At 53.3% G+C, this 26,983-nt stretch overlaps 10 protein-coding genes across 10 annotated transcripts; 7 read left to right on the top strand and 3 right to left on the bottom strand.

The window, feature by feature from the left end:
* Window positions 1–53: 53 nt before the first annotated feature.
* NCS57_00773400 (HET domain-containing protein) lies at window positions 54–2,103 on the bottom strand (the record flags this gene model as incomplete). Its single annotated transcript, XM_053057577.1, has 2 exons — window positions 54–1,702; window positions 1,758–2,103. The coding sequence occupies 2 exons, from the start codon at window positions 2,101–2,103 to the stop codon at window positions 54–56; spliced, it is 1,995 nt and encodes a 664-aa protein (XP_052913772.1).
* Window positions 2,104–2,728: 625 nt separating this feature from the next.
* On the top strand, window positions 2,729–3,576 carry NCS57_00773300 (Protein kinase domain-containing protein; the record flags this gene model as incomplete). The annotated part of the gene is made up of 3 exons (XM_053057576.1): window positions 2,729–2,791; window positions 2,848–3,060; window positions 3,109–3,576. 3 exons carry the CDS (start codon window positions 2,729–2,731, stop codon window positions 3,574–3,576), a joined length of 744 nt encoding a protein of 247 aa, XP_052913771.1.
* Window positions 3,577–5,656: 2,080 nt separating this feature from the next.
* Window positions 5,657–7,456, top strand: NCS57_00773200 (MFS domain-containing protein; the record flags this gene model as incomplete). The annotated part of the gene is made up of 4 exons (XM_053057575.1): window positions 5,657–5,852; window positions 5,900–7,155; window positions 7,209–7,307; window positions 7,358–7,456. 4 exons carry the CDS (start codon window positions 5,657–5,659, stop codon window positions 7,454–7,456), a joined length of 1,650 nt encoding a protein of 549 aa, XP_052913770.1.
* A 1,651-nt stretch (window positions 7,457–9,107) lies between these two features.
* NCS57_00773100 (uncharacterized protein) lies at window positions 9,108–10,532 on the top strand (the record flags this gene model as incomplete). Its single annotated transcript, XM_053057574.1, has 1 exon — window positions 9,108–10,532. One exon carries the CDS (start codon window positions 9,108–9,110, stop codon window positions 10,530–10,532), a length of 1,425 nt encoding a protein of 474 aa, XP_052913769.1.
* Window positions 10,533–12,140: 1,608 nt separating this feature from the next.
* Window positions 12,141–12,775, top strand: NCS57_00773000 (uncharacterized protein; the record flags this gene model as incomplete). The annotated part of the gene is made up of 2 exons (XM_053057573.1): window positions 12,141–12,459; window positions 12,507–12,775. 2 exons carry the CDS (start codon window positions 12,141–12,143, stop codon window positions 12,773–12,775), a joined length of 588 nt encoding a protein of 195 aa, XP_052913768.1.
* A 1,918-nt stretch (window positions 12,776–14,693) lies between these two features.
* NCS57_00772900 (WW domain-containing protein) lies at window positions 14,694–16,111 on the bottom strand (the record flags this gene model as incomplete). The annotated part of the gene is made up of 2 exons (XM_053057572.1): window positions 14,694–15,697; window positions 15,751–16,111. The coding sequence occupies 2 exons, from the start codon at window positions 16,109–16,111 to the stop codon at window positions 14,694–14,696; spliced, it is 1,365 nt and encodes a 454-aa protein (XP_052913767.1).
* Window positions 16,112–17,870: 1,759 nt separating this feature from the next.
* Window positions 17,871–19,217, top strand: NCS57_00772800 (Metacaspase-1A; the record flags this gene model as incomplete). The annotated part of the gene is made up of 4 exons (XM_053057571.1): window positions 17,871–18,432; window positions 18,482–18,920; window positions 18,971–19,140; window positions 19,192–19,217. 4 exons carry the CDS (start codon window positions 17,871–17,873, stop codon window positions 19,215–19,217), a joined length of 1,197 nt encoding a protein of 398 aa, XP_052913766.1.
* A 1,290-nt stretch (window positions 19,218–20,507) lies between these two features.
* Window positions 20,508–21,653, top strand: NCS57_00772700 (uncharacterized protein; the record flags this gene model as incomplete). The annotated part of the gene is made up of 2 exons (XM_053057570.1): window positions 20,508–20,675; window positions 20,730–21,653. 2 exons carry the CDS (start codon window positions 20,508–20,510, stop codon window positions 21,651–21,653), a joined length of 1,092 nt encoding a protein of 363 aa, XP_052913765.1.
* Window positions 21,654–22,219: 566 nt separating this feature from the next.
* On the bottom strand, window positions 22,220–23,204 carry NCS57_00772600 (uncharacterized protein; the record flags this gene model as incomplete). Its single annotated transcript, XM_053057569.1, has 2 exons — window positions 22,220–22,803; window positions 22,853–23,204. 2 exons carry the CDS (start codon window positions 23,202–23,204, stop codon window positions 22,220–22,222), a joined length of 936 nt encoding a protein of 311 aa, XP_052913764.1.
* Window positions 23,205–25,530: 2,326 nt separating this feature from the next.
* NCS57_00772500 (putative pectate lyase C) lies at window positions 25,531–26,980 on the top strand (the record flags this gene model as incomplete). Its single annotated transcript, XM_053057568.1, has 5 exons — window positions 25,531–25,676; window positions 25,725–25,869; window positions 25,925–26,287; window positions 26,334–26,481; window positions 26,532–26,980. The coding sequence occupies 5 exons, from the start codon at window positions 25,531–25,533 to the stop codon at window positions 26,978–26,980; spliced, it is 1,251 nt and encodes a 416-aa protein (XP_052913763.1).
* Window positions 26,981–26,983: the final 3 nt, after the last annotated feature.

Below are 26,983 nucleotides of genomic sequence, written 5' to 3'. Positions count from 1 at the left end.
CAGGTGGTGGCGTATTTAACAAGAATTGGAGTAATGACTTCAAGTTACCGAATTCAACATATTCGGACCTTTTCAACAACAGCTTCGTCTGCGAAATAGCCAGGGAATGACATCTCATGGCCTAGCTCCTCCCTCGTCCCCTTCGAGCCGATTCCTACTGCTGCCGCCCAAACCTTTCCAACCCGTTCAAATAAACCGCCGCCTCTTTCGGCGGGCTGCAGGATCAAGTAATTCGCCTCCTGGGTTTGCCCGTCCTCGATAGTCTTTCCCATCTCCACAGCCAGCACTTGAGAATCTGGAGTCTTCATCGTCCAGTCTTCCACGTCGGGTTGGAACTGGAACTTGTATGGACTGGAGGAACGACACTCTCCGTTTGTGAACTGGATTCTCGGAAACCCTTGCCCACGTCCTCCGCGAGGAAATATCTTTACCCGAGCTACGTAGCCCTCCAAGGTTAGTATTCCGTGATCCAGGCGACCGAGAAATGTAGGTCCATTGAGTTTGCAGTCAATGTCAACAACCTTGACTGTAAAAGTCGTCCTGTGGACACGATCCCACGGGCCGGCGATGGGTCCCGAAACAGAACCCCACGACCACGTCGGCACGCTCTTTAACGCCTCTGGCCTCTCCCTCTCGTCGCCAAAGGTCTGCCAGCATAGATCAGAGACGAGGGAGTCCTCCCACAGACCAGCCAGATAGCGCCCTTTTCTCCCCTTGCTGAGCTGCGATGCAATGCCAGCCATGACTGCGAGTCTGTCTTGGATATATGTAAGATCCAGGGACGTGATGCTCCTAAGATTCTGATACCATAATTTGAGCACGACAATTGGATCTCCTAGATCTAGGCTAGGTTTCGAAACACTAAGGAGTTGAGTCGTCCTCTCGCGAACAGTTGGTCTTGCGGGTGTTCCTCCACATTGGCACGTCGTTAGCGACTGACACTCCCACACGAGCTCCCTCGGACCGAAGTGAAGGAATCTCTGGGAGAGGACATGTTCTTGGTGTACCCATCCTCGGGTCATAAGTGGAAACTCGTAGGTGCCCCCGTTAAAGGTTTCATCGCGATTGGATTCGTAGGGATGCCTCATGTGAGTCTTCACAACGAGGTGGTACGGTCGTTCTTGCTTGTCCACGCCTTGTATATCAAGAGGTTCATCTCGTGTGAGTCGATGAGGATAGAACCCTACCGTGCCGTCCGGTGGTGCAGTGGCTGCCAACGTAACGTCAGCGTTAGCGTAGTATTCTGCCATCTTGACGGCTTCTCTCTCCCAATCTGGTGTATCATCTTGGATAATACACAAAGAGTCGATCCAGATGAATTCAAGACCAAGGTAGTGTGAAAATTCGATAGCGTCCTCAAAGGTAGTCGATAGCTCATCCCAGGGAATTTCTTTCCCGTGGTGGTTAAAGTTGTCCTTGGTCGTTCTGATTATCTGGTGTTTACCCCAGCAATGGCTGAGGCAGGCATAAGATCCCCTTTCGCCAGGTGACGTCTCGTAAAGGCGAGCTCTGCATGATGCTGCCCCTGGGTCTTGGGTAATCTGGACAACTCTTCTCGGCAGCATGTTCTCTTTAGACCTTCTACAGCCCGTGTGAATCTTGTCGCAGTCGTTAATCCACTTCCTGGCTTGGTTCGCAAGCTCCTGGGGCTTAGAAGGAATCACCGGTCCTTCTTCAAACACTGACCAGGAACAAGGCTTTCCTATATACGCAGTTGATGAGTAAAAATCGAGGAATGCGGTTGGGAAGTCCTGTACCTTTGGCAGTGTATATATGAAGCTCACGATCCCGAAACATTTGTCCCACCAACTCCTTCGGCAGATCCTCCTCGACGACATCCTCCTCAACAGAGACGGTCACGCTAAATGTCTCGCTAGGGTTCTGTAGATGACGGCCGTTATATCGAGAGAAGGAGAGGGCGAAATAAAATGTCGCCAAGAGAATCTCTGGAAAACAATGCTTAACTGCCCTAAGAATGATGGCGCAGGTAGAACATGTCGGCGCGGAGTTGCATAGTTCATCAAGGGTGCAGCGTGTTCTCGAGGGCGGTTGGAGCAGGCTCTCGTCGAAGCCGAGGCATATCTTGCAGGGTACTGAGAGCATTGTGCCTGGTAGAGGCGTTGAGTATTCACTTGGCGTTGAAAAAGCTGGGTGAATAGAAATATCTAAGGTCCTTCCAGCGTCTCATTTGCTGGAGATATGAAGATTGGTTTGTTGCCAAGCCGAGATGGGGCGCAGTTGGGCTGAATGCGCCTATGCATGCATAAATACCTCATGCAGGAAGATGCCCTTCCGCAGTGAGGCTTTGAGAAGCACCATAGCCTCTCTGGAGCTCTCCGTTTTCCTTTCTCGCATGTCAGCTTAGAGGGCCAACAAATTCGCCATCTCGACACTTGCTTCAACAGGGCCAGATTAGCTCCACCTTTGATGTGGAATACGTCGCCTATCAGGTGGTTGTAAGCCTGGCCAGCCCAGAAGGATGCTTTCCCGACTCCCTGATCTCGTCGAGGACTCCAAAATCGGGGCTGACTTCTTGGACTCGTGCACTTGCCATGTAGTTTACGAATGTAAAGAGTCTCCAAGTTCACGGCCCTTGCGCAAAGAGGAGCGATGGCAGAGGCAGTCAATACTAGGGCGGGGTGGCTTCGGAACAGTCCATCTCCAGAGATGCATCACAGGCAATGACAACAGAGTCAGGGCTGTCAAGGAAATCGCCATAGATACCATAATGGGGCTGAAAAACGACTGGGTCAGCGAGCTCGAGGCTGCCTTCAAGTTTTCGCACCCCAAGGTCAGTTGGAGTTTGGCTGATAGGGATGCTTAAGTTTGGATTCCAACAAGGATTAGTACCGCCATTGCTTTGTGCGTTCAGAGGCGTGGTATGAACTAAACGGCCGCATCCTCATGGTCATGGAGTTTATGCCCCTGGGAGATCTGCAAACCAACTTGCAGGGTAAACCTCTATCGGAGTTCGAGGGGAGACAGATCATAGAACAGGTCTTGGAAGCTGTTGGATTCATGCACAGCAGCGGATTTCTTCATCAAGATCTGAAGCCAGCGGTATGCCTATCCGGTGAAAATTTCGCCACATTTCTGACTGGTCTTTAGAACATCATGGTTGTGTCCAGGGCTCCGACCTGGTATGTCAGGGTCGCCGACTTTGGGATCAGCACGAGGTTGAGCGACTCGGGCACATCTACTTTCCACTCTCGCGGAACCCCGGGCTACATAGCTCCAGAAGCCATTCACATAATCCCAGACCAGCGGTGCTCTGTATCAGCAGATATGTGGTCACTGGGTTGTGTCGTGTACAAGATACTCACAGGGATGCTCCCCTTTCCCCAGATCAGTCATATGGGTATGTACTGCCACGGTCTTTCTGAGTTTCCGAGGCATCCCTTGCACTCAAGCAAAGTCTCGGACTACGGGCAAGACTTTATCATAAAACTCATGCAGGCGCGAAGTGAAGATCGTCTGACGGCCACCTCGGCGGCACGACATCCGTGGATCACCACTTCACTTGACCCTTCGGCACCCAGGCCCAGATCAAGGCGAGCCATCTTCCCACACATATGAAAAAAGGTTGAATTCAGGCTAACAAGACAGCTGTAGCTTGGTCGCGAATAGTAGCCAAACCCAGACAACTTATTCCATGGCTTCGGGGGTCTGGACAACCCATAAGTCGGCGGCCTGGACAACCTGTAAGACGGCGGCCAAGTTTACAGGTCGACCTCGCCGGCCTAGGTTCGCCTCTGCCTTTTTGAGAGGGCCTGAAAGTGTCTTTCCCGCGTCCTTCTACGATCATAATCCATTTCTCCCAACGGATAGCTGGACTGGCCCAGGGACTATGACGCGATCGCAACAACCGGGAAGGGGAGAGGGGGCGATGATACTGGGAAGCGCAAGGAGGGAGAAGAAGGCTCGTGGAGCATCTGAAGTCAAGCTCTTAGAAGATGAAGAAACGCGGGAAAAGAGGCAAAAGAGACAAAGTAATGAGGGTTGCAGATGAAGAAAAGACCAAGATCTAAAAGACTTGCCTGTAAGGCGAAGATCAGACCGCTCGCCTTCGGCGACTCCCGCCAACGGGTGTAAACGCCACGAACCGACGGCAGTCTCACCCGGGACCCGATCAACACTTGCAATCAGGCAAAATGCAACAAGAAAGCCATCATCCCAGCCTGTCGGGTCCTCAAGAGCGCCCTCTCTCTCGAACCATATCCTCGAGCCATGGTCCGATGTGGCCCTCCCGGGTGATCCAGTGCCTCGGGACGAAGAGCAGCCGAAGCAGCATCTGATATGCCGACTTCTAACCCTCCACCCTGACGCTTCATAGGCTGGGGAACTTGAGCGTGGGGATTAGCCTAAATTGGCTGGGAGATAAACTTCAGGAAACAAGTCAGATGCGGAGGTGGTGTGGAGGGGGTGTAACCTTGGTCTCTGTGGGAGACGACTACTTGGCTGTCGAGTCGAGCTTATGAGGCGACTCTCTAGCCGACTTGGATGGCTTCAACCCGACGGCCCATTTGACGATATCACCCGTTTGATGGATCTTCCAATTGGCGTATTGGAGTTCTGGTCATACGAGCTTTGGGCGTGGCAAAGGTAAGCAGTAGCTAAGCGCTGTTGAGAGAGAGATCACCTTAGTGATGACTGACATATCAGAGAGGGACAGTCAAGCGGGCCCGACATTCACACAAGCGAGGGGGAGAAGGCAATCCAGTATCTGACAGGCCCTTGAAAGAGCGCTGAATATAGCCCAACAATGTACGACAGCTTGGAGAGAGCAATGGGGCTCCTTGCATGCGGCTTAAGGTTCTGACCACGGTCAAGGTCGCGTGCAGCGCTTGGAGAAGCACTTAACCCATTCCCAGGATATAATACCGGCAGAATAGACACAAAGATGGGTTGAGATTCACCCGTGATCGAGCAATACGGGCGCCAACAGAGACAAAAGTTCTTCACATGCATGACCCCAACCATCACTGGAGCCCACTCAGCCGGAGTTGACTGCCGACGAACCTAGCCCCAGAGACCAACAAAAGCTTGCCTGATCCTCCCGTCAATCCCCCAGAGAGTCCAGCTGCAGGAATAAGAGAAAGCGGAGTCTACACCGAAGGGAGACGAGCATCGTCGGCAAGGATCAAACCACCATCCCCCAGACCTACCCCAGATTCTCCACCTGCTGAACTAGGCAGTTAAATCCTTTTACCCCAAAACTCTAGAGATTTGAGGGGGAGGAGGCAAGCTGTGAGTGGTCAGGCGTTTTCTTGATCTTAGGCGGTCCACTCGCAGTCGATGAGACCAGGCCATCTTGAACATCCCCGCAAGATCTTCCACCAATGGCGCGGGGTGGTGGTGAGATGGCCTCGAACACTAACTTGAACCTGGGGGAGGAACGATTTAACGGCCCGTCGATCCTATTGCGGATACAGGCTCAATTCGATATGCCGGGCTTCGAGTGGAGAGGATCATGTTTGCCGTGAGGTTGCAGAGTCGAGGTAGGATGAGGAGAAGGATCCTAGCTGGAGGCAAGCTCAAGGGTGACATTATAACTACCCGCGGCCCCAGTCTGGGGAAACTCAATTGATACAGCCCTATCCTCTCCAGCTCTCATCCATTGAGATCCAACTGTTCATCTCACTGGGCAGGCTTCAACATGGCGACCGAAAAGCAAGGCGGAGCTCCAGAGCTCCAGATCGAGACCACTGACAATGGCCTCGACCACCTCAAGGATGTCGACCTGCACGACAAGGCGCTCAACACCGAAGCTCACCAGGCCACGGCCCAGGAGCACAGCTTTGGCGTCTTTCAGGCCCTCAAGACGTACAAGCGGGCTGCGTTTTGGTCCATCCGTAAGTGTCAATGCCGGGAGAGGGTGCTTTGTGCTGACAGCTTCCAGTCATCTCGACCACCGTCATCATGGAGGGTTACGACGTTACCCTCCTGAGCTCGTTCTACGCTTACCCGACTTTCCGCGAGAAGTACGGTGCCTGGCTGGATGAGGACAACGGATACCAGATCTCGGCAAACTGGCAGCAGAGGTTCAACTGTCTCGGAGCCTTTGCCAACATCATCGGCGCCTTGCTGAACGGATGGGCGACTGCCAAATGGGGCCACCGCAAGGTCCTCATGGCGAGCCTGTTTTGGTTGACTGCCTTCATCTTTGTCGTCTTCTTTGCGCCCAACATCGAGGTCCTGTTGGTCGGTCAGTTCCTTTGCAACATCCCCTGGGGCGTGTTTGCCACTACTGGCCCCGCGTATGCTGCTGAGGTTACCCCTCTGGCTATCCGTGGTTATCTCACTGCCTATGTCAACCTGTGCTGGTGCATCGGCCAGTTCATCTCAGCCGGCGTCCTCAAGGGTCTCGTCAGCAACTCTACCGAGTGGAGCTACAGAGTCCCCTTTGCCATCCAGTGGGTGTGGCCCGTCCCTCTGTTTATCGCCGCCTGGATGGCCCCCGAGTCTCCGTGGTATCTCGTCCGGACGAACCAGCTCGACGAGGCCAAGCGATCCCTCGAGCGTCTTTCCGAGCCGGAGCATGACATCAACATTGATGCCACCGTCGCCATGATGGTGCACACCAACAAGCTCGAGATCGAGGAGCGGGCTGGCGTCACGTACTGGGACTGCTTCCGCGGAAGCAACATTCGACGTACCGAGATCGCATGCGTGGGCTTCCTCTCCCAGATCACCAACGGCGGCGCTCTCTGTTACAGTGGATCTTTCTTCTTCCAGCAGACCGGTATTAGTCCTGATGCTTCGTACGGAATCGCCCTCGGTGGCACTGGTATCGCCTTTGTCGGAACCATCATCTCGTGGTTCTACATCTCCAAATGGGGACGCCGCACAATCTGGCTCGCCGGCTTCTCCTCCCTGGTTGTCATCCTCTGGGTCATCGGATTCCTAGCCCTCGCCAAGCAGACCATGGCTCTCGCCTGGGCGCAGTCGCTGCTCTGCATCGTTTGGCTCGCCGCTTACTCCATGTCGGTCGGCCCCATCATCTACACCTTGGTTGCAGAGATTGGCTCAACCCGCCTGCGAACCCAGACAGTCGTCCTGGCCCGATCGACCTACTACGTCGGCAACATTGTCTGCGGAGGACTCCTCCAGCCCCAACTACTCTCCCCCGGAGCATGGAATGCAAAGGGAAAGACTGTGAGTACCCATCCTGGCCACATTCGCCACAGCGTCCACTAACACCAGCACAGGCCTTCTTCTGGGCCGGCCTCGCTACTCTTACGCTCGTTTGGGGCTACTTCCGCATGTTTGAGACCAAGGGCCGAACCTTTGGTGAGATGGACTACATGGTGAGTGATATGCCCAAGTCAAGAAGGATCTTCGTTAACAACCTTAATAGTTCCAGAAGGGCGTCCCGGCTCGCAAGTCTGCCAATTACAAGATCAACGAAGATGAAGTGTTCCTCGCTGAAGCTCAGGCCAGCAGGGAGCAAAAGTAAATGCGTGACGGTGGTTGGGATGAATGGGAGGAGGTTGGTCTAGTTTTAAGCGTGGAAACCGGAATCCGTGCAAATACCAATTTGTTTTATCCATCAGCCTCGAATTCAAGAAAGAATTTCTGTTGCAATGCTTCTTGTAAAGACTGGACCTTGCATGACTGAGACTGTCGACCGCGGAGGTGACCAGGCATGTTTTGGTCGGTGAGACATGGTCGGGAGCGCTTGAGGCGGGAACCTCCTGACAAGCATTCAACGGTGAGCTGAGGGTCAGATAGGGGCAGCTCGAGTGGAACAGGCGAAGGAGTCGAGTATGTTGCCCAATGTTTGATGCTTCATCTCGAGTCGCGGGAAGAGTATCGTCTCAATATCTTCAACTCAGACAAGATTAAACTCGGTCGCCCAACATTCGTCCCGTCTCGACTCTGCCCGTTCCAGACACGCCGAAGCTCGCAAGCTCAAAAAACGGATCGATCGGCTTCCAAGCCAAGCGTGCCGCTCTCCACTCCAAGGGGGAGCTTAGCCCACTTGGACCACACACAATTCAGCCACTCGTCGACCGTCGTTTGTTCCCGGGGAATCTTCTCGTATCACAACCAAGATTGCACCCGTTGACGTCAAGAAAGTTTCTGGGCATCCCTTTCCACAAGAGAGTAGCGAAGTGAATCCAGGAGGATTGCGAAATTGTACCTGCATCTGATTGAACCACTCAGGAGGTTGCATCGAATGTTTCGCGGTTTCGCCTGCATGCCCAGTCTAAACATGAAGATTGGCCATGGAATTGGAACCCAGCTGTAAAAGACATCCCAGATCCCAGCTTATAAATGCACTAGAGATTGGGTACACGAATAGACTTTGCTTATGTTTTCTTTGTCGGTGACTTGTTCCTTGCATAAAGATCCACCCGTGAATGAGCTTGGTCCTCCCTGATCCCCGTTAAAGCCCAGTTGCCGAGTTTTGGACGTGGCTTGACAACACATGGCATCGAGACGTGGCAGATCCTCAGCGAGTTCTTATGGGAAGCATGCATCGAGCGCGTTTTATCGGCATTAACCTGAATAAACAAGAAACCATACTGCGCCGTATCATAACCATTCCTCGCCGCGATCATGATTGTTTATCGTCGATCACACGCAAATTACCGTCCCGTCTATGGCTTGGGTGGCGCTGGATACGAGACAGGAGATGCTGGGGTTAGCCGCCAATGAGCACTGACCTCAGCTGCTATTCTTAGTGGACTAAGCGCTGGGGCCAATCATTCCATCGCTGTGGAGCCGCGTCGTCAGCTTTTCCCCTGAAAAACCGGGAACTTAGTGCATGCACGTGACGGCGCCAGGGCCCGCTCCCCCTAATTTCATGGCGTTCCTGAATGACCCAAAACAAGAAGCTCCTCCATTCTTTCAATCACGAAAAAGACCTTTCTCTCATCATCATTCCCTTTTTTCTTGTTTGTCCTTTCTCTTTTGGGATCGACATTCTCTGTATTCCTCGTCACTCTCTTTTCGCCTCAAGGCATTTTTGAATATTATTTCCCACATATCCCACGCTCTTTTTAATACGTGATCGATCAGGCGTGGCGTGACCTTGTTAGGTTTCACAGGAAAAGTAACGAAAAACAACACTCTCTTGTCGAACCGAATAGACTTTAGCCATCATGAAGGTTTCCGCTACCATCGCTGCCGGCGCCCTCGCCGTTGGCGCCTCGGCCAAGAACTACCTTGGTTTCAACTCCGGTGCCACCCTCGCCGACCGATCCGCCAAGTTCAAGGCCGACTTCAAGGCCGAGTTCGAGACTGCCCAGGGTCTCAAGGGCGCCCCCGGTGACTTCAGCGCCGTCCGACTCTACACCAACATCCAGGCCTACTCTCAGGATGACCCCATCGAGGCTTTCGAGGCTGCCATCGAGACTGACACCTCCATCCTCCTCGGTGTCTGGGCCTCCGGAACCGACAACATTGACAAGGAGATCAGCGCCCTGAAGAAGGCCGTTGCCAAGTACGGCTCTGAGCTTACCGACCTCATTATCGGTGTCTCCATCGGTAGTGAGGATCTCTACCGAAACTCGGTCACTGGTGTCAAGAACAAGGGTGGTGTCGGTGTCGACCCCGATGTCCTCGTCGACTTCATCGACGACTTCCGCACCGCCTTCAAGGGCACCCCCATCGCCAAGGTTCCCCTCGGCCACGTCGACACCTGGGACGTCTGGGGCAACGTCACCAACAAGCCCGTCCTCGACGCTATCGACTTCATCGGTGTCGATGAGTACCCCTACTACGAGAACGACAAGGGCAACAGCATCGAGAACGCTGGCAAGCTCTTCGACAAGGCCTACGAGGCCACCATTGCTGCCGCTGGCGGCAAGCCCGTCTGGGTCACTGAGACTGGTTGGCCCGTGACTGGTCCCGACTGGGATGAGGCTGTCCCCAGCGTCAAGAACGCCCAGAAGTACTGGCGTGATGTTGGCTGCCGCCGCCTCTTCAACCAGACCCCCACCTTCTGGTACACTCTCCGTGACTCCAACCCCGACAACAAGATGAAGTTCGCCATCACCAAGGACCTGTCCACCAACCCTCTCTTCGACCTGTCTTGCGAGGGCTACGAGGAGGAGGAGACCGAGACCACCACCAAGGCCTCCACCAAGACCCGCACCAGCGGTTCTTCCAAGGCTACCGACACTGAGGATGCCGAGGCCACCGAGTCCACCAGCGCTGCCCACAACAACTCCACTGCCACCGCTACTGGCACTGGCTCTGGCCACGACTCTACCAAGACTGCCACTGGCACTGGTGTCTACTCTACTCCCACCGCTGGCTCTGGCTCCGGCTCTGGTTCTGGTTCCGACTCTGAGTCTGGCTCCGGTTCTGGCTCTGGCTCTGGTTCCTCCGGCTCTGGCTCTTCTGAGTCTGGTTCTGGCTCTTCCGGCTCCGGCTCTGAGTCTGGCTCTGGCTCCGGTTCTGGCTCCGGCTCTGAGTCCGGCTCTGCTCCCGCCGAGACCCCCAGCGCCGTCGTCAACGGTGCTTCTGGCCTCAAGGTTTCGGCGGCTGGCCTCGCCATCGTCGCCGCCTTCTTTGCTCTGTAAATTACCCAAATGGATCGTGGGTTGACTTGACGCCCATTAGCGTGTCTTGTGTATTATCTCGCGCCCGAGATCTGTTTTTGTATTCGTGCATAGACCAAGGATAGACTTAAGAAGGTTGCCGTTATTTGACTTTAATGACATGGTTTTTTGTGAAGTGGGTTCAATGTTTTGATATGTGCCTTGTTCTTTCGTTCCTTTTGCTCTCATTCTTCCATGGACTCCCAACGTCGCAGTTCATGGCCAGACGCATATCAAAGCTAGGGGAAGCAAAAAGAGATGCCGTCATCCAACAAGATCAAATCAAAAACATCACCAGCCGCTGGCAAAAAGTGCAAAAGAAAGGGTCTGGCCGGGGATTGAACCCGGGACCTCTCGCAAGCTTGCTTTCGGGTTTGCCCTAAGCGAGAATCATACCACTAGACCACCAGACCAATCACGTGATTGTTTGATGAAGGAGATTGAGCAATCAGCGTCCATACGCACTCGGGAAAGACACAGCGATGTAGGGTAGAATCATGACGAGTTAAGATTGACATGACGTAGAGAGGATCTTGGGACTGGGTGATCATTGTCCTTTTTCGGGTTCCAAAGCATTCTTTCGCGTTTGTTCTGGTCTGATAATGAGGTAAATCGGAGGCCGCCAGTTGCCATAGACAATCTCCTTGTGCTCTAAGCTGTCAGTGATGAAAGTTTATTTAAACGTAATGCCAGTCTCCAGCTCTAGATCTACCCACTGCATGGACTGCATGAAGCTACCTGGTTAACTTCTAAGCGCTAGCAATACTAATAACCCGACAGGGCAGCTCTCGAGTCCATTCATCATAAGCTCAACAGTCCCTCTCGAAACCAATGTTACCTCACAAGTCACATCGGGAGAGCTCAGTATTCCGTACGGGACTAGCAATCTCTCAGCCGCCAGTAGCCACAATCACGTTGTGTCCAGCAAGCACCAAAGTTCCCTGCAGATCTCCATCCAGCACACAAAATATGTCTTGTTAGGCAGCTAGCGTGTATCACACACAGCCCCCCATCCCCTCCCAATGTGGTGGACAACGCGAAAAATCACTTCCGGCGGAGCTATTTTTTCTCGGAGCTGAGCTACCGAGCCAAGACTCGTTCGACAGGAGGGAAGCAGAAAAGTACCGGCAGGACGGATGGGCGAATGAGCGGCGACAAACGACGAGCATTGCTGCACGCAAGGCGTTTTTTCCTTTCTCGTCCGACTGATCCTGCTGAAGCCATGATCCATCATTCTTTCAGCTCTCTCCACCGCCCCCTTGCTTCAGAGGTCAAGTGGAATCAGCCTTGCCGGCGCCATACCCTATCCATTCGTGGGTTGCTATATCGGGACCATTACTGCGATCAGCCCTACGGTCAGTAGCAGCAGCTCCTGGCCAGTAGAGGCTGTGCATGGCTGATCGCAGCGCGCGTCCCAGCGGGGAGGGAGGATGGGTGTTTTCCATGTGACTGACTTTTGGTTGTCCGCAAGGGTCTCTGCCACCTTTAAAAGGGCCCAAGGGTCCGGTCCAACAGCTTGCGACGTCATCCTCTTTACATTCCTCTCGATCGAGTCCTATCCATAGTCAGCACATCAAACACAAACCCACAATGTCCGTCCAGCTCCAGCCCGCGCCCCGCCAGGTCGGTGTCTTCCCCAACCTCATCGCCCGACAGACCGAGACGCTGGTGCTCAAGGAAAAGGTGCTCTCCCTGACGGGCGACAGCTTCGACATCAAGCTCGCCAATGGCCAGCCCATCCTCAAGGTCGAGGGAAAGATGCTGAGCATCTCGGGTCGCAAGTCGGTCTACGACATGCAGGGCAACCACCTCTTTGACATTGTCAAGAAGCTGCTCAACATCCACACCACGTTCCACGTCGAGAGCCCGCAAGGGCAGGTACTCATGGAGGTCAAGAGTAGCTTCAAGCGTAAGCTCCCTTTTGTTGTGCAATGTGTCTCGTGCTGACAGCTCCAGTGCTCGGATCCAAGGCCACAGCTACCTTCACCTCGACTGACGGCAAGCAAGACGTCCTCGAGATGAAGGGCGGCTGGCTCGACTACGCAGCCGACATCATGGACAAGACAACAGGCACAGCTGTCGCCCGCATCGACCGCAAGCTCCTTAGCGGAAAGGACATCTTCTTCGGCCAGCAGACGTACGCCCTCGTCGTGGCGCCCAACGTTGACATGGCCCTCATGGCTGCGCTGTGTATCTGCATGGACGAGAAGAATAACGAAAAGTAAACGACGGAACGATGAGCGGAGGATGGATTTATTGATACCCAGCAGAGGTGAACTCGCTGTCGGCTTGTGTGTGTGTTTGTCCTGGGAGGTTCTTTTAAGCATCAGCATTGTTTCTATCGGGACGAGTGTTTCTGGGAACTGGCAGAGAGAAATAGCCAGAATGAGGAAAACGGCCTACTTGAGTAGAAAATCACCAAGAAATAGACCTTTGTGATCAGTTTTCCCATTACGATGGGGAGTGTCATCTCATGGGGAGGGTCATTGCCAGAGCACACGTCGAGGGAAGCGTCTTCATAGACAACAACAGCAATAACGACAGAGTCAAGTTTGAAAGGACCAAGTGCCGTTTTACCGCCCCGTATCTACTTGCCAATCTCCTCCTCGACTAGACTACACCCCTTGATGCGTCAACACCACCACCGCACATCCACGCGCGCCAAGCATATTACCGGTACGCCCCTTTTACAAGGTCCCCCTACACTTCCAAGAAAAAACAAGTAAGCAAGAGATGAAAAACAAGCTTCTTTGTCAAGCTTCTTGTCAAGCTTTTCCCCTCCCTTGTTAAAGGTGCGTGTTTCTCGCTGACCGTTGCTTAAAAAAAAGCTTGATCGGATCAAGCATCATGGAGGTGTGATTATTGCCGCATTCTCGGCAAGAAGTTGCCGTGTAGATATCTCGGCATGAGGCTAGTAAAAACGGTCGATCCCAGTGTAAATGGCGGTGTCTCTTTTTAATCTCGATTCAGAATTTCTTGTTGTTGTAGAGATCGAGTCCGTCTCTTGACTCGGTTGTGGAGATATGCGGGCTGTCAAGAACACAGCCTCAATGACTACCCAGGGTTCGTGTGGGAACCAGAGGGATAGGAGGGAAAAAAAAGGGGGATCCGCGCCCGCTAGAGGGCTCGTAGGGCTTAGGTTTGTGAAACCGTTATGTATTGTAGATAGAAAGTTGAATACTTGTCCTGATGCTCAGGTGTACCTACCTAGGTACTGTATAAGGCCATCATCACCACCTCAAACACGAGAGAATGGGCATCAACAACATGAATGCCCCATCCCTTCTACCAAAAAGGGCGCGTAGCAATCTCAGTTTCAAACGGTCCACGGATACAATACGGAGCAAGTATAAAGGTACTCCCAGTCGCCAAGAACCAACCGCCGACTATCGACATACAAGAGCGGGGAGAGAAGGAGGCTGTGCAAAGAGTCCCTCACCACGTTCGTGTAATGCCAAGCAAGCATGGACACTGGACAACTCACATGAGTGACTTTTTTCTTTCCTGCCTCAAATTGTTGTTTATTTTCTCTGGTGACTTTTACCTCATAAAGCTGTGCTGTCATGCTGTCATGCTACTATTCCTCGCTGCCTTGACACCGTCCGGTGAGGCCTCCAACTTCAACCCCGAAGACTCGGGCTCTCGGCCGGAGCAGAGGCCGGATATTTCGAGACCGGGGTTGGAGGCAAAGAGGGTCCAATAGTTCTTGGCTCCGTGCCGATAAGCGAAAACAATGGCTACTAGTATCCTTTTATGCAACCCCGGCGCGTCTGGGACATGGTCTGACGCCTGGCCTGGCTATGCATGCGCTGCAGCAGAGCACTCGCGGCGGCACATGAGGTGCAGCGCACGCCAGGCCAGGCCAGGCCTTCGACATCAACGACATGTGGATGCTCAGTCATTCATTCACTCGCAAAACAGTGGCAGTGCTAATTGCCAAGAGGCTCTCGCCAAGATGTAGCATCATCACGAAATGAATGCATGCATTCTTGTTCCTTCTGCTTGTACAATGTACAAAGGTATCAACAAGTGGAGTCCAAATTCAATAGGTAACCTGCTTCCCTGCCCACACGGCTTCAACCCATCCCGATTGGATATTGACCTGAAATGCGTCGTCGTTAATCATGGCTCATTTTGCACCCCTTAATCCTCATACACCTCCTCGTAAGCCTCCTCGTACGCCTCACGGGCCTCCTCAAGCTCCTCTTGGTCACTACTGCTGGCGTCTGAGTCGTTAGCAGCCGCAAGAGCCTCCTCGTACTCCTCACGAGCTTCCTGAACATCCTCGCGATCACTCGATGAGACAGAGTCTCCATCGGCATCAGTGGGGGGAAGGACGGCAGGGGGGCCGTCCTGGGCGTAGGGGTCGTTGTAGTCGGCGGGAGGTGCCTCACGGTACTCATGGTACTCATGGTACTCGGTGTGTGTGACAGGGGCCGGAGCAGGAGCGGGAGCATTCTCATGGTCGCTGTCGCTGTCGTCAAGGGCATTGGCAATGAGGGCACCGCCTACAGCACCGACAGCGAGACCACCGGCGGCACCGAGGAGCATGCCGGAGCTGCCGCTCTTCTTCTTCTCGCCGCCGCGCTCGCCTTCGTTTCCGTAAGGGTTGTGGCCGCCGTCCTGGGGAGGGTAGCCGCCGGGAGCACCGTAGCCTGGGGCGCCGTACGGGGCAGGAGAGCCGTATCCGGGGGCACCTCCGTAGCCGCCGGGAGGAGGGGGAGAGCCATAACCGGCAGGGGGAGGAGGAGATCCGTAGCCTCCGTAGCCAGGAGAGGGCGATCCGTAACCGCCGGGAGGAGGAGGAGAGCCGTAGCCAGGAGCGCCACCATAGCCAGGAGCGCCGCCATAGCCAGGAGCACCTCCGTAACCACCACCATGGCCACCAAAGTCGCGAGATCCATCAGAGGGAGGGGGACCGGGAGGAGGAGCGTGCTGGCCGGGAGCCTCCCACTGGGTGCGACCGGTAGCTACTTCGACATAGTACCAGCGCTGGTGCTGCTGGTCGAACTGGGCAGTCCAGCCCTCAGGCAGAGGAGGCTTGTCGGAAGGAGGCTGGTACGCAGGCTGGGGAGGAGCAGCGTAGTACTGAGCGGGAGGAGGACCTCCCTGGCCGCCTTCACCGTGGTAGCCGTAGGCGCGATTGCCTGGGGAGGAGAAGTTAGCTAGAGCGGCTGGAAGCGATCAACTCGACACTTACCCTCGGCGGGAGGGGGAGGAGGAGCCTGGGACTGAGATTCGTCCTTCTTCTCGTCCTTGTCCTTATCACCGATTCCGAAGTTCTCGAGCTCCTTGGTAAGCTTCTTGAAGAAAGACATGGTTGAGAGTGACCTCGGAGAGGTGGAAGGTGATGCCGAAAGGCTTGGTTGAGGGATGTGCAGGAGGGAAGATGCGGAAGAAGAGGAAGAGGACAGAGAATGGAGATGAGAGGGAAAATAAACAGAGGAGAGGCGGAGGGATTTATGTTTATATGGCGAAAGGCCTGAGGTGCAAGGCGCGAGGAGTGAACAGCTGGTTGTCACTGGCAGGCACTGGCCGTTGGTGAATACAGGCAGGCGCATGCAACACAAGGAAGGAAAGATGGACCCGTTCAGTTATCGTCAGTCGTGACGACTTGGCACTGCCGAAACGGTGCAAGGATGGGATGGGGATGGTGGGGTGAAGCGAGTTGTGTCACTGTTTGAGAGAGTCACTCGAATCGATGCATGTCACTGCTTCTTTTGCCTTCCACTCCATCCGTGAATCAACACTGGTGCTGTCGTATCTTGAGTTGTGCCCGTTTAAACCGACCCCTCTACAGGGCAGTCAAACACCGTCTGGAAAACGGTCGGCCGGAAGCTTTGGCCAGTCAATGTCCCTTGCGGCCCGTTCCGGCGGGGCAGCATCTTCTGCCCCTCCATGAAATGAGTTTTAGAGCTTGAGCTTGAGGAGCTCTTTGTCCTCGCAAACATGCTTCTTTTTAAGGGTCTAAAGAGGCGTCGTCAGTAAACTCTGAACTGAACTCTGATAGGAACAAGCCCTCACCCGCCCAAACGCTCTCTGGTCTTCAGAAGCGAAGTGTGGATATCGCACCGGCGCGGTACTTGGACGCATGTACACCAAGAAAACCAAACCGCATCTCCACTGGTATATGGTACATGGCTTCCAGTAATCTCCATTGGGCTATGCCTCATCTGGGCCTGACTTGTCTGGCCTGACCATGGGCTCTGGACGCTCATGACAAGTGTTGCTCGGCTTTCCCCTCGAAGCGCTCAAATCCCCACTCAAAGCTCATCGGACGTGGTCCAGGAAAGGGGGCGGCATGTCTATTGCTGTGTTGATACATGTGGCGGAGCCTGAGCGCACGTCGCCATAATGTCCGACCATGCCGCCTCACGGAATCAACGAGAGGCAAAAAAACGTGTCTGTAAACACACGGTCATTCAGCATCGTCACCCAGCTGGTCCCGGCGTGACGCCCCGAGGTAAGCGGGAGGCCGCCAGTGAAGCCTCATCTCATCTCCAAGAGAGGTTGGGGATGGAGTATCCTGTCGCGGGGCTCCAGAGGGCGCCCACCCGTTCCCCCATCACGTCTCAGACGTCCCAGTTTCGGTCCCTTGTGATGATGAATCCGTGTCAATCACGTTTCTGATACACACTCCAGCAGTTTATCCCGTGCTGCGACGCCAGCGTCAGACATGGACTGCGGTGAGGGGGAGGGGCTCTGCTGCAGCGCCAAGGCCTGCCAAGGGACAGCCAAGACCTTGGCGCTGATGTCCACAGGACCACAACAGTCCGGCGCCATCAGGGCACCCAGCGGCAGCAGCGAGCACCTCAGCGGCCTCCAGCTGGACTCCAGGGGTTTCCCAGGGACTGGAGGGGGAGGTCGGATAGAGTGAGAGCACCAAGGGTCGAAGTGAGGGCCCCGCGTCGACCGGGATCCGAAGGGACCCCTCCCCTCCATCAGCACCTCCAGTCACCATCACTATTCACCACCACGGCCACCACCACCAGCTCATAGCCCGCCCCGCCTCGCAATTAGCGCCCGCTGTCGCTCCGGAGCACCAAGAGCTTCCGCGTGCGTCGTGAGACTGAGTTGAGGCTGCGCTGCCTCCTGTCGCGTCGGTCGAGCCAGTCAGCTCCAGACCAATCTTTGCCCTGCCAGCTCGTCCGGCCAGCCGCTGACCCCATATTGTTGCGTCTCGAGCTTCCCAACTTTCCATCAGGTTCCCTCCTGCATCTTCCTCCTGATCCCGGACAACTCTCTCCTCTTCCTCCACCTCGAGTCGCTTCACGCGCCAAGGATCAACACCACAATCTACCTCGCACATAACCTGCCGACATGTCCTACTACCCGGGTCAAGGCTATCACGGAGGTGGCGGCGGCGGCGGCTACGGCTATGCTCCTCCTTCGGGTCCTCCTCCTCCCCAACACCCTCCTCAGGGCTACGGTGGCCAGCCCGGATACCAGCGCTACCCTCCTCCACGATACCCTCCACCTCCCGGCCTCGACGCGTACGGATACCCGCTCTCGCGGGGTCACGGCTACGCCGCCCATGCCCGCTCCGGTCCACCTCCTCCTTCGGCGCCTCAGCAGTTCGGCCATGGAGCTCCCGAAGGCTATACTTTCCAGTACTCAAACTGTACGGGCCGGCGCAAGGCTCTGCTCATCGGTATCAACTACTTTGGCCAGGAGGGCGAGCTTCGCGGCTGCATCAACGATGTTCACAACGTCTCGAGCTTCCTCGTTGAGCGCTATGGGTATAAGCGCGAGGATATGGTCATCTTGACCGACGATCAATCCAACCCTACGATGCAGCCTACAAGAAGCAACATCATTCGCGCCATGGGTTGGCTTGTGTCTAATGCCCAGCCCAACGACGCTCTCTTCCTCCACTACTCTGGTAAGTCGCACCCTTTTGCGACATAATGCGTTAGATCTAACTGTGTCAGGCCACGGCGGACAGGTCGAAGACGAGGACGGTGACGAGGATGACGGATACGACGAGTGCATCTACCCAGTTGACCACCAACAGGCCGGCCACATTGTCGATGACGAGATTCACCACTACGTCGTGAAGCCTCTGGGACAAGGCGTCCGTCTCACTGCCATCTTCGACTCGTGCCACTCGGCCACCGTCATGGATCTTCCTTACGTTTACTCTACCAAGGGTGTTTTGAAGGAGCCCAACCTGGCTAAGGAAGCTGCCTCGGGTCTGTTTGACGCCTTCACCGCGTACTCTAGAGGAGACTTGGCTGGTGCTGCGGGCTCGGTTTTCAGCTTGGCCAAGTCTGCCTTTACAGGCGACGACGCATATGAGAAGACCAAGCAGACGCGAACTTCGCCCGCCGATGTCATCATGTGGTCGGGAAGCAAGGATGACCAGACATCGTGAGTGTCGCCAAAGGGGATTCGCAAACTTTGCTAACATGCACCCACAGGGCTGATGCTACCATTAACTCACAGGCCACTGGCGCCATGTCGTGGGCTTTCATCTCGGCGATCAAGGCGAACCCCCAGCAGAGCTACGTCGAGCTCCTCAACAGCGTTCGCGACATCCTCGAGACCAAGTATACCCAGAAGCCTCAGCTGTCGAGCAGCCACCCCATTGGTGAGTGCGCCACACTCTTGAATCAGACCGAATACTGACTGGTCACCTCAGATACCGACCTGTTGTTTGTGATGTAACGTGGCGAAGCGGAACTCGGGGGAAGGTTGACACGACACTCTGGGTGTATCTGAGCAAGCGGAAGAGCAACTCTGTGATGACTATCATGACCCTTTGATGAAACGAATCCTCGAAACGATTCTTGAGTGAGAAATGACCGACATCACTGGTGACTGGCGTCGTGCATTTGTTGGCACATGGATTGACTGACCCGGAACAATGTTGTGCAGTTGGGGAGAAAAGAGGCCCTTCTAGCAGCCACCAAAAACATCGCCAGCTTCCCTCCGCAGGTGAAGAGCCGGGCAAAAAATAGCCACAATCGGCAAAAAAAGAATCTCAATCATTTTATAGGAATAGCCCGATGCGGGGGTCGAACCCGCAACCTTGAGATTGTGTACTCGTAAGAGTCTCACGCTCTACCGATTGAGCTAACCGGGCAGAAACCGGATTTGTTGAGTTAGGGGTCTTCAGCTTTTCAATATGACACCCAGCAAGTGCTGCTATGATCCAGAGTTCAAGGAGAATCCCTTCTACTCTCGAGTTGCCAACGTTTTTCCCATCCATATTTGCGTATACGATGACAACAGGATCCTGTGTTGACAGACTGGCTTTGGGTATTTTTCGATACCACGAAGTGTGCCTGCAAGGTTTGTGTGCAATTGACTGGCAGTCGAGACTACGTTCTTGAGAAGTTAAGATCGGGGCAGACAAGCAGAGACTCATCTCAGTACGGCAGGGTAGAATTTAGAGGTCAATTTGGTTGTCTTCATTTTAAGCCGTAAAATTAATTTCGACGCCATGGCTATAAACTAGCATGGTAAAGAGTCAACATGTCGCACATCGCCAATGCCGAAAACTGCTTGTGAGTCTTGGTGTACAGGAGCTTTTGAGGGTAAGCAAGCGACTTAAGCATGTCAACAGGCTCTTTGATAAGAATTTTTCTTTTCCTGGACAAAGCCTTTGGTGTCTATTGTTGTGACGGGATAGGGCCCAAGCGAAAGACAAAGAGTTATCCTTTCGTCTTGTGCATAGCATTGTGCTTATGCACTGAACTTGTTCTGCTTCTCTACTACATGTTTGCTCCCATCCTTGTTCCTTCCCTCGTACGTTCTAAGTGAGATCTCGGTTCGTTTGTAGTACTTGTTCAGTCAGGCCTCTTCTTTCATACAAGCCGTGTCTTTGAACATGTAGGGGTATATGAGGATTCCCACCCACCGTGTTTCTACCTTTTCTTCCTCTCAGCTCTCGATCAAACATCAACTGGGCCACTGAAAAGAAAGAGTACGTACGGGCGTTACTATTTAAGCATCATGTCGAATTTGAAACCATTACCCGAAGGCGATGGCCCCAAGCTAGAGCCATTCAACCACGATCTTCTTGCTGACGATGTCGAGTTTCTCGAGATTCTCGGGCACCATGGCATACATGGAGTCATTGTAAAAACGAGAATCAGAGGCCACCTGTACGCTATAAAATTCGTAAGTACATCATAATCTTTGGCGATGGATTAGTTGCTAACGGCTGTGGAATAGTTTACAGAGACTGAGCTGGCAGAGCCCGAATACGATGCCGAGGACTACGAGACGATCCCCATGGAGAATCAACACGAGTTTGAATCACACTTTATCCCATTCTACCAGGAATGCCGCGCCTTTGGTAGACTGAAGGAGGTTAATCGCGAACACCTCGCTGTCAAGGTCTACGGCTACGTTTCGCTCAAGGTGGATCAAGCTCTGGAGCTCAAGATGCGCAACGCCTTGTGGAAGCTTCCCCGTCATCTCAAACTCTTCCCAAGGACCGCCAGATCCATTCTGATTACATCCTCCGAGATCAAAGGCATCGTCAAGGACTGGGTGGAGCCAGCCAAGTATGAGGGTGAGTCGGATATACCATCACACAGGATTGACAGCATTCTCTCCGTCTCGCATTTTCCGCGGATGCTGGAAGAACTGCACGAGATCCATCGATGCGGGATTGTTCTTAGGGATATGAGTATATCTCAGTACGTCAACGGCATTCTCGTTGACTTTAGTATGGCTTGGACTATGCCTCACCCTTTTGGACCAGGCGGGGGCCTTGAGCCAGCTTGGACGTTTCAAAGTCTGGCTGCGTGGGATCTCTTCTGCTTCCAGACCAAGGTGATTGACCTGTGGAATAACTTTCTCAGGGACGCGCTTGGTACCAGTCAAAGGGAGTGTCGGCTTCAAGCTTATCCGCACCGTGCGCAGTACAAGACGCTTCGCCCTCAATCGTTCCGACAGAGACCATTCCTTCCCATCATCAATCAAGATGATGAAGTATTGGATATGATCGAGTTACCCAGGTATGATCCTGGGGCTTTCAATGCTGAGGAGGCTGCCAAGATGGTCCGGGAGCAGAACAAGCGGAAACGAGATGGTGGGGAACGTGTTGGCCAGGCACAAAAGAAGAGGAAGGTTACAAAGAAATACTCTTAGAAGAGGGGTGAAACAAGAGGCAACAAAGGCTGAAGAATGTCCAAACTCTTCCAGTTCGAGGAGGTGGGCACTGGGCAGTCTTTGACCACCTGGTTGGGATATTGTCGGGTTGGTTGTTGAGAAGCCGGCATCCCATGTTTCATAGTAAACCATGATACGTACAGATTTGCTAGAATACCCATTGAGCCTAATTTCTATCTCGTCTTAGATTTACTTCATTGTTAGAGGCTCTTGTGAGGTATTTGGCCTATTTGGTGCATCTAGATAACAAAGAAGCACCAATTAACCTGACGCAGAAAGCAAGGATTACTCCTCGTTCTTATTTCTTTAATCTACTTTCTCCTTGTCTTTTCCCCAAGCACAATGGTAATATTCCTTTGTTATCAACCTATGCCGCGTCTGGTTTCTCGCCGAGAGACACCGGAGAGTGAGATCCATCTGAGAGATATATAGTGAATTCACCGTGCTCTTGAAATTTCGGGGCAGATTCTTAACGATTTATTCTACTTGGTATTGATGTTGGTGTCTAGAACTGCAAATTACTTAGACTTGTCTATTCTACATCCTCACAAGGAGTTTTCCAGATCAATCAGACCCTTGAGAGCACCGTCAACACCGCCCTCAAACTTGCTCGCATCAACCTGACCCAACGGCCTCCGGCTTCGTCCACCGCCGTAACCATAGTACCGATCCAGCGCACCTTTGATACCGGCCACACCCAGCTGAACAAGAGCCCAGTCGGCTCGGCTCAGCAGAGTCTGAAGCTCCTGGCACTCTTTGAGCTTGCCCTCATCGTACAGCTTCAGCACGTGCACGTGAACCTTGGGGAGGAGGTTAGCTGCAGCGGCAATGACACCATGAGAGCCGGCGACTAGGCCATGAAGGAAAAAGTCCGTCTTGCCAGCAAAGGCGGCGAATGGGTGGCCAATCCGAGGCTCGTGGGCTAGACGCTGCAGCTTGCCCAGGTTTCCGCAGGTGAGCTTGGTGCCAACAATTTTGGGGTTGGCGGCGGCCAGGTTGGTGATGAGGTCAGAGTCCAGGTCGATACCGCCGGTGACGAGGGGAAAGTTGTAGAGGAGGATGGGGATGGGAGATGCGGTGGCGACATCATCAAAGAACTTGTAGAGAACGGGCTTTTGCATGGCTCCAACTGAACTGGATGTTAGCATTGTCTGTATGTTCAGAGATAGCATTCCTACCAAAGTAGCTGGGGCTCAAGACAAGGGCAAAGTCGGCACCAGCTTCGCTGGCCTCGTTACAGAGCTGAATGGTCTCACGGGTGCTCTGGGCACCGGTACCGGCGATGACGACAGTATCCGGACGACCATGCTCCTTGAGAACACTTTTTGCTAGTTGGATGACCTGACTCCTCTCATCATGGCTCAAGTGCATGGCCTCTCCGTTTGTGCCCTGGATCACGAGACCAGCAACACCACCCTTGGCTAGACGGGTGAGGTGGGTTCGGATTGAATCGAGGTCTAGAGTCTCATCTTCCTTGAAGAAGGCGACGGCTGGGGCGTAGATGCCTCGGGGAGGGATAGGGGAGGACATTTTATGTTTGTGATAAAGATTGATAAACGCAGAGTGAGGGGGGAGAGGCGAGTTATATGTTAACCTACCTACTTATACCCACATAAAGTCTGCGGCCTAGTGTCTCACGTCAACGTGGTACCGGGCTCCCAGGACAATTGCCTCTTTGAGCCACGCCATGCCTGCATCCTGATCGGCAGGGTCCCGCTCCGGCCACCACAACCGACTTTAACTCAACTCTCTCCGCCAACCTGACCACCGACGTGTATGTCAGATATTCAGAGCTGGTATTCTCCAATAAAAATATTGACAAGTTTAAGAAAATGAGATACATCCAACGGAATATGCCTCGTTCTTGGAGCAGACGCGGGGGCAGATGGGGTTGCTCGGATGATAGCCGATTGTAGTGCAGAGCACACCATATCCGTCGGGTACTAACCGACATGTGTCAAAGTCGCGAGAGCAGAAAAGACGAAACTTGATGACTCTGAATTCATGTTTAATTTCTTAAAACAGATTGTAACCGGCTATACTCATGACGAGATTTTTAAGATCTATGATATTCGTATTGCTACACACACAACGGATGGATGCACTAAACAATACGGCGTTCTAGCACCTCTTCCCTCAAGTACTAAATACTGCACTACTTTTATACAATGCCCATTGAAAGTTGATGTTATCCTCTTCCAGTCCTTCTCAACCATGCCTATTTCTCGGTGCCCGGGCCGCTGCCGAGTAATTCAAGGCCGGTCCGGCGGGTTGAGAGGCCGATATGCCGGCCCCACCACAAGGCGAGAACGTCGGGGAGGGGCCCCGAAAACTGCGCTGCCTTTGTCAAGCGTTGTTGATACCAACTAGAAAGCTATATCGAAGAGTTTATCTAAGAGTTTAGAGCAGTTTGAATTTATATTGACTCATACCAAAAGCCTATCTTCTAGCTCAGTTATCCCATCAAGGGCCGGGCTTCAACTACATAAAAAAAAACACAATAGCCGTTTAAGAGAATAGCACCTCAGGGAGTCATCTCTACTACCTCATAGAAAGGAGCTTGGACTGATAGAAGGCTTCTCGAGAATATTACTGCACGGGTTACAAAGTCCAACCTCATGATATTCGGCTGTGCCGTAGAACGGTAGAAATTCAACTTGTTAGTGCAGAATTGGGTACTCGTTTGTGCTGAGCGCTCCGAGATGCTACACGCGGACGCAACTATTATCTTTTTGCTTCTTCCAGTAGCCATCACCACACCATAAATCATGTTGCTTCGGGGTCATATCATTAGGAGTGGCTTTCACGTGTGTGATACAGAAAAATAGGCCGCTAGGCCACCAAAAGGTAGGGGGCCTAATTGGCTCTATTTACTGCACGGCAACATGCCTCAATGCTCAATCTCAAATTTTTGCCTGAGTTTGTTGACGTTTGCGTGGTTCCCATCGTGTAACAGTCCATCGTCACTAACCTCGAGAAAAGAACGAGCAAGGCTTCCTTTATGGCAGTGGAACTCGTGCTGTAGACGAGAAAGCCCTTCTGGAGTGAATGCAGTTTGTATCGGCTTGAGCTAACAAGGTGATTAAATACCACACAAACAATATCATATTGTGCGAGAAAAGGAAAGAAAACGCGCCCAGGAATCTTTGTGACTTCCCCGTGTCTTTGCATAAGAATGAGTCTGAGATGGACTTGAAAGCCGCTCGAGCCGTCTTCAGGGTCCGATCTTGACAAGGCTCAGGGCTGATAAGTAGTTTATGTGAAGAGCAGGTCTGAAGACGATCAAGATCCTGCTCGTTTTAAGTCAATGAGACCCCTGCAACCACTTCTACGTAGAACTGATCGAGGTGGAGCATAAGGCTGTTGTGCCGAGGAGAAACCAAACTACGAAATACGAGAAGAGGCGGATATACCGTTCGATGATTGAACCGAATGCACTGCTGTATCAGCTAAACATGATTAACACACCAATCAATACTCTTCCCCCTATGATAGAAGAAGTATTATTAGCGATCCGAGCCCATAAACAGCAGTTCGGAGTCTCGTCCCCCTTTGAAACTGTTCCTGTGGCAGAAATAGGCCTGTCAACACCCCTGCCCAGCAGTTCCACCAATCGGCACAACATGCTAGCAGACACCGTCCACCCCCTTAATTACCCGAAGGGTAAACATTGGAGGATATTCTAGACCCCGTTTTCGACGGCGAGCAGAGGTTCAGGCTGGTGTTCAGACCATATGCTCGGTAAGAAAAAGTTTCAGGGGTCTTTGGGGAGTGCTACATAAGGCGGTTTGTACGCCGTCTTTTTGATCTGAAACATGAGTATCTGGGTCGTTTTCTTCCAGTCCATCGCCGAAACATGAAGCTCTCCCTCTCTTTGTTGACCCTCGCGGCTGCTTCCGCAGTCCAGGCTGCTGTACCTGCGTTCCCCGGAGCCGAGGGCTTTGGTAAGGATGCTGTCGGTGGCCGCAATGGTGGTGAGGTCTACAAGGTGACGAATCTCAAGTAAGCTTAGAACGGGCTTGGTGCCTTCAAATGTCTAACAACCAACAGTGATTCGGGCAAGGGTTCTCTTCGTGACGCCGTGTCAAAGCCTAACCGTATTGTCGTGTTTGACGTTGGCGGCATCATCAAGATTACTGGCCGCATGGTCGTCTCCAAGAACGTTTACATTGCTGGCCAGACTGCTCCTGGCGGTGTATGTCAAATCCGATTCCGTTCCCTTCTTGAGAGGTGTGCTAACGTGTACTCAGGGAATCGTGGTGTACGGCAATGGCTGGTCCTTTTCCAACGCCAACGATGCCATCGTGCGATACATCACCATCCGCATGGGCAGGGGAGGAACCTCGGGTAAGGACGCCATCACCATCGCCGATGGCAAGAACATGATCTTTGATCACGTCAGTGCCTCGTGGGGCCGTGACGAGACCTTTTCCATCAATGGGGCTGTCTCCAAGGTCACCATCCAGGACACCATCATCGCTCAAGGCCTCGTGTCGCACTCTTGCGGTGGTTTGATGCAGACCGACGGGGGAGTCAGTCTGTTCCGCAACCTGTACATTGACAACAAGACCCGTAACCCCAAGGTCAAGGGAGTCAACGACTTCCAGAACAATGTGAGTATCTTGTCAACTCTCTAGGCGAGTGAGGCTAATGTTCTAGGTCATCTACAACTGGGGAGGTGGCGGTGGCTACATTGCCGGAGGAAGTGACGGCGACAGCTACGTCAACATCATGAACAACTACTTCATCTCTGGTCCTCACACCAGTGTCACTGCTTTCACGCGAGGCAACGCCAACTTCCACGCTTGTAAGTGTTTCTTTGCTTGGTTGAGAACAACCTAGACTAACACATTACAGACGTCAAGAACAACTTCTATGACTCCAACCGCAACGGAAAGCTCGATGGCTCTGCCCTCTGCGAGAGCACCACCTGCTACTCCAGCATGGATATTGTCAAGACGCCCTACAACTACCCCGCCCCCGCCACCGCCCGCACGGCGGAACAGGCCCTCAACGTGGTCCTTAGCAGCGTGGGCAACTCGCGAACCCGCGACCAGGTCGACAAAGCCCTCATCGAGGAGGTCAAGACGTACGGAAAGAAGGGATCCCAGATCTCTAACGAGGATGACTTTGGCGGCGTGGGCACGATTGCGAGCGGCAAGGCGCCTACTGACTCGGATGGTGATGGTATTCCTGATGAGTGGGAGAAGAAGAACGGTCTCAACCCCAATGATAAGTCTGATGGTATGAAGATTGCCTCTAACGGGTACACCAACCTGGAGAACTATGTCAACTCTCTTGTTTAGAGG

The sequence above is a fragment of the Fusarium keratoplasticum genome, chromosome 5 (assembly GCF_025433545.1).
Source record: "Fusarium keratoplasticum isolate Fu6.1 chromosome 5, whole genome shotgun sequence".
NCBI classification, from domain to species: Eukaryota; Fungi; Ascomycota; class Sordariomycetes; order Hypocreales; family Nectriaceae; genus Fusarium; species Fusarium keratoplasticum.
The sequence above is the reverse complement of the archived record's forward strand: the minus strand, read 5'-3'. Positions and strand labels throughout refer to the sequence as shown.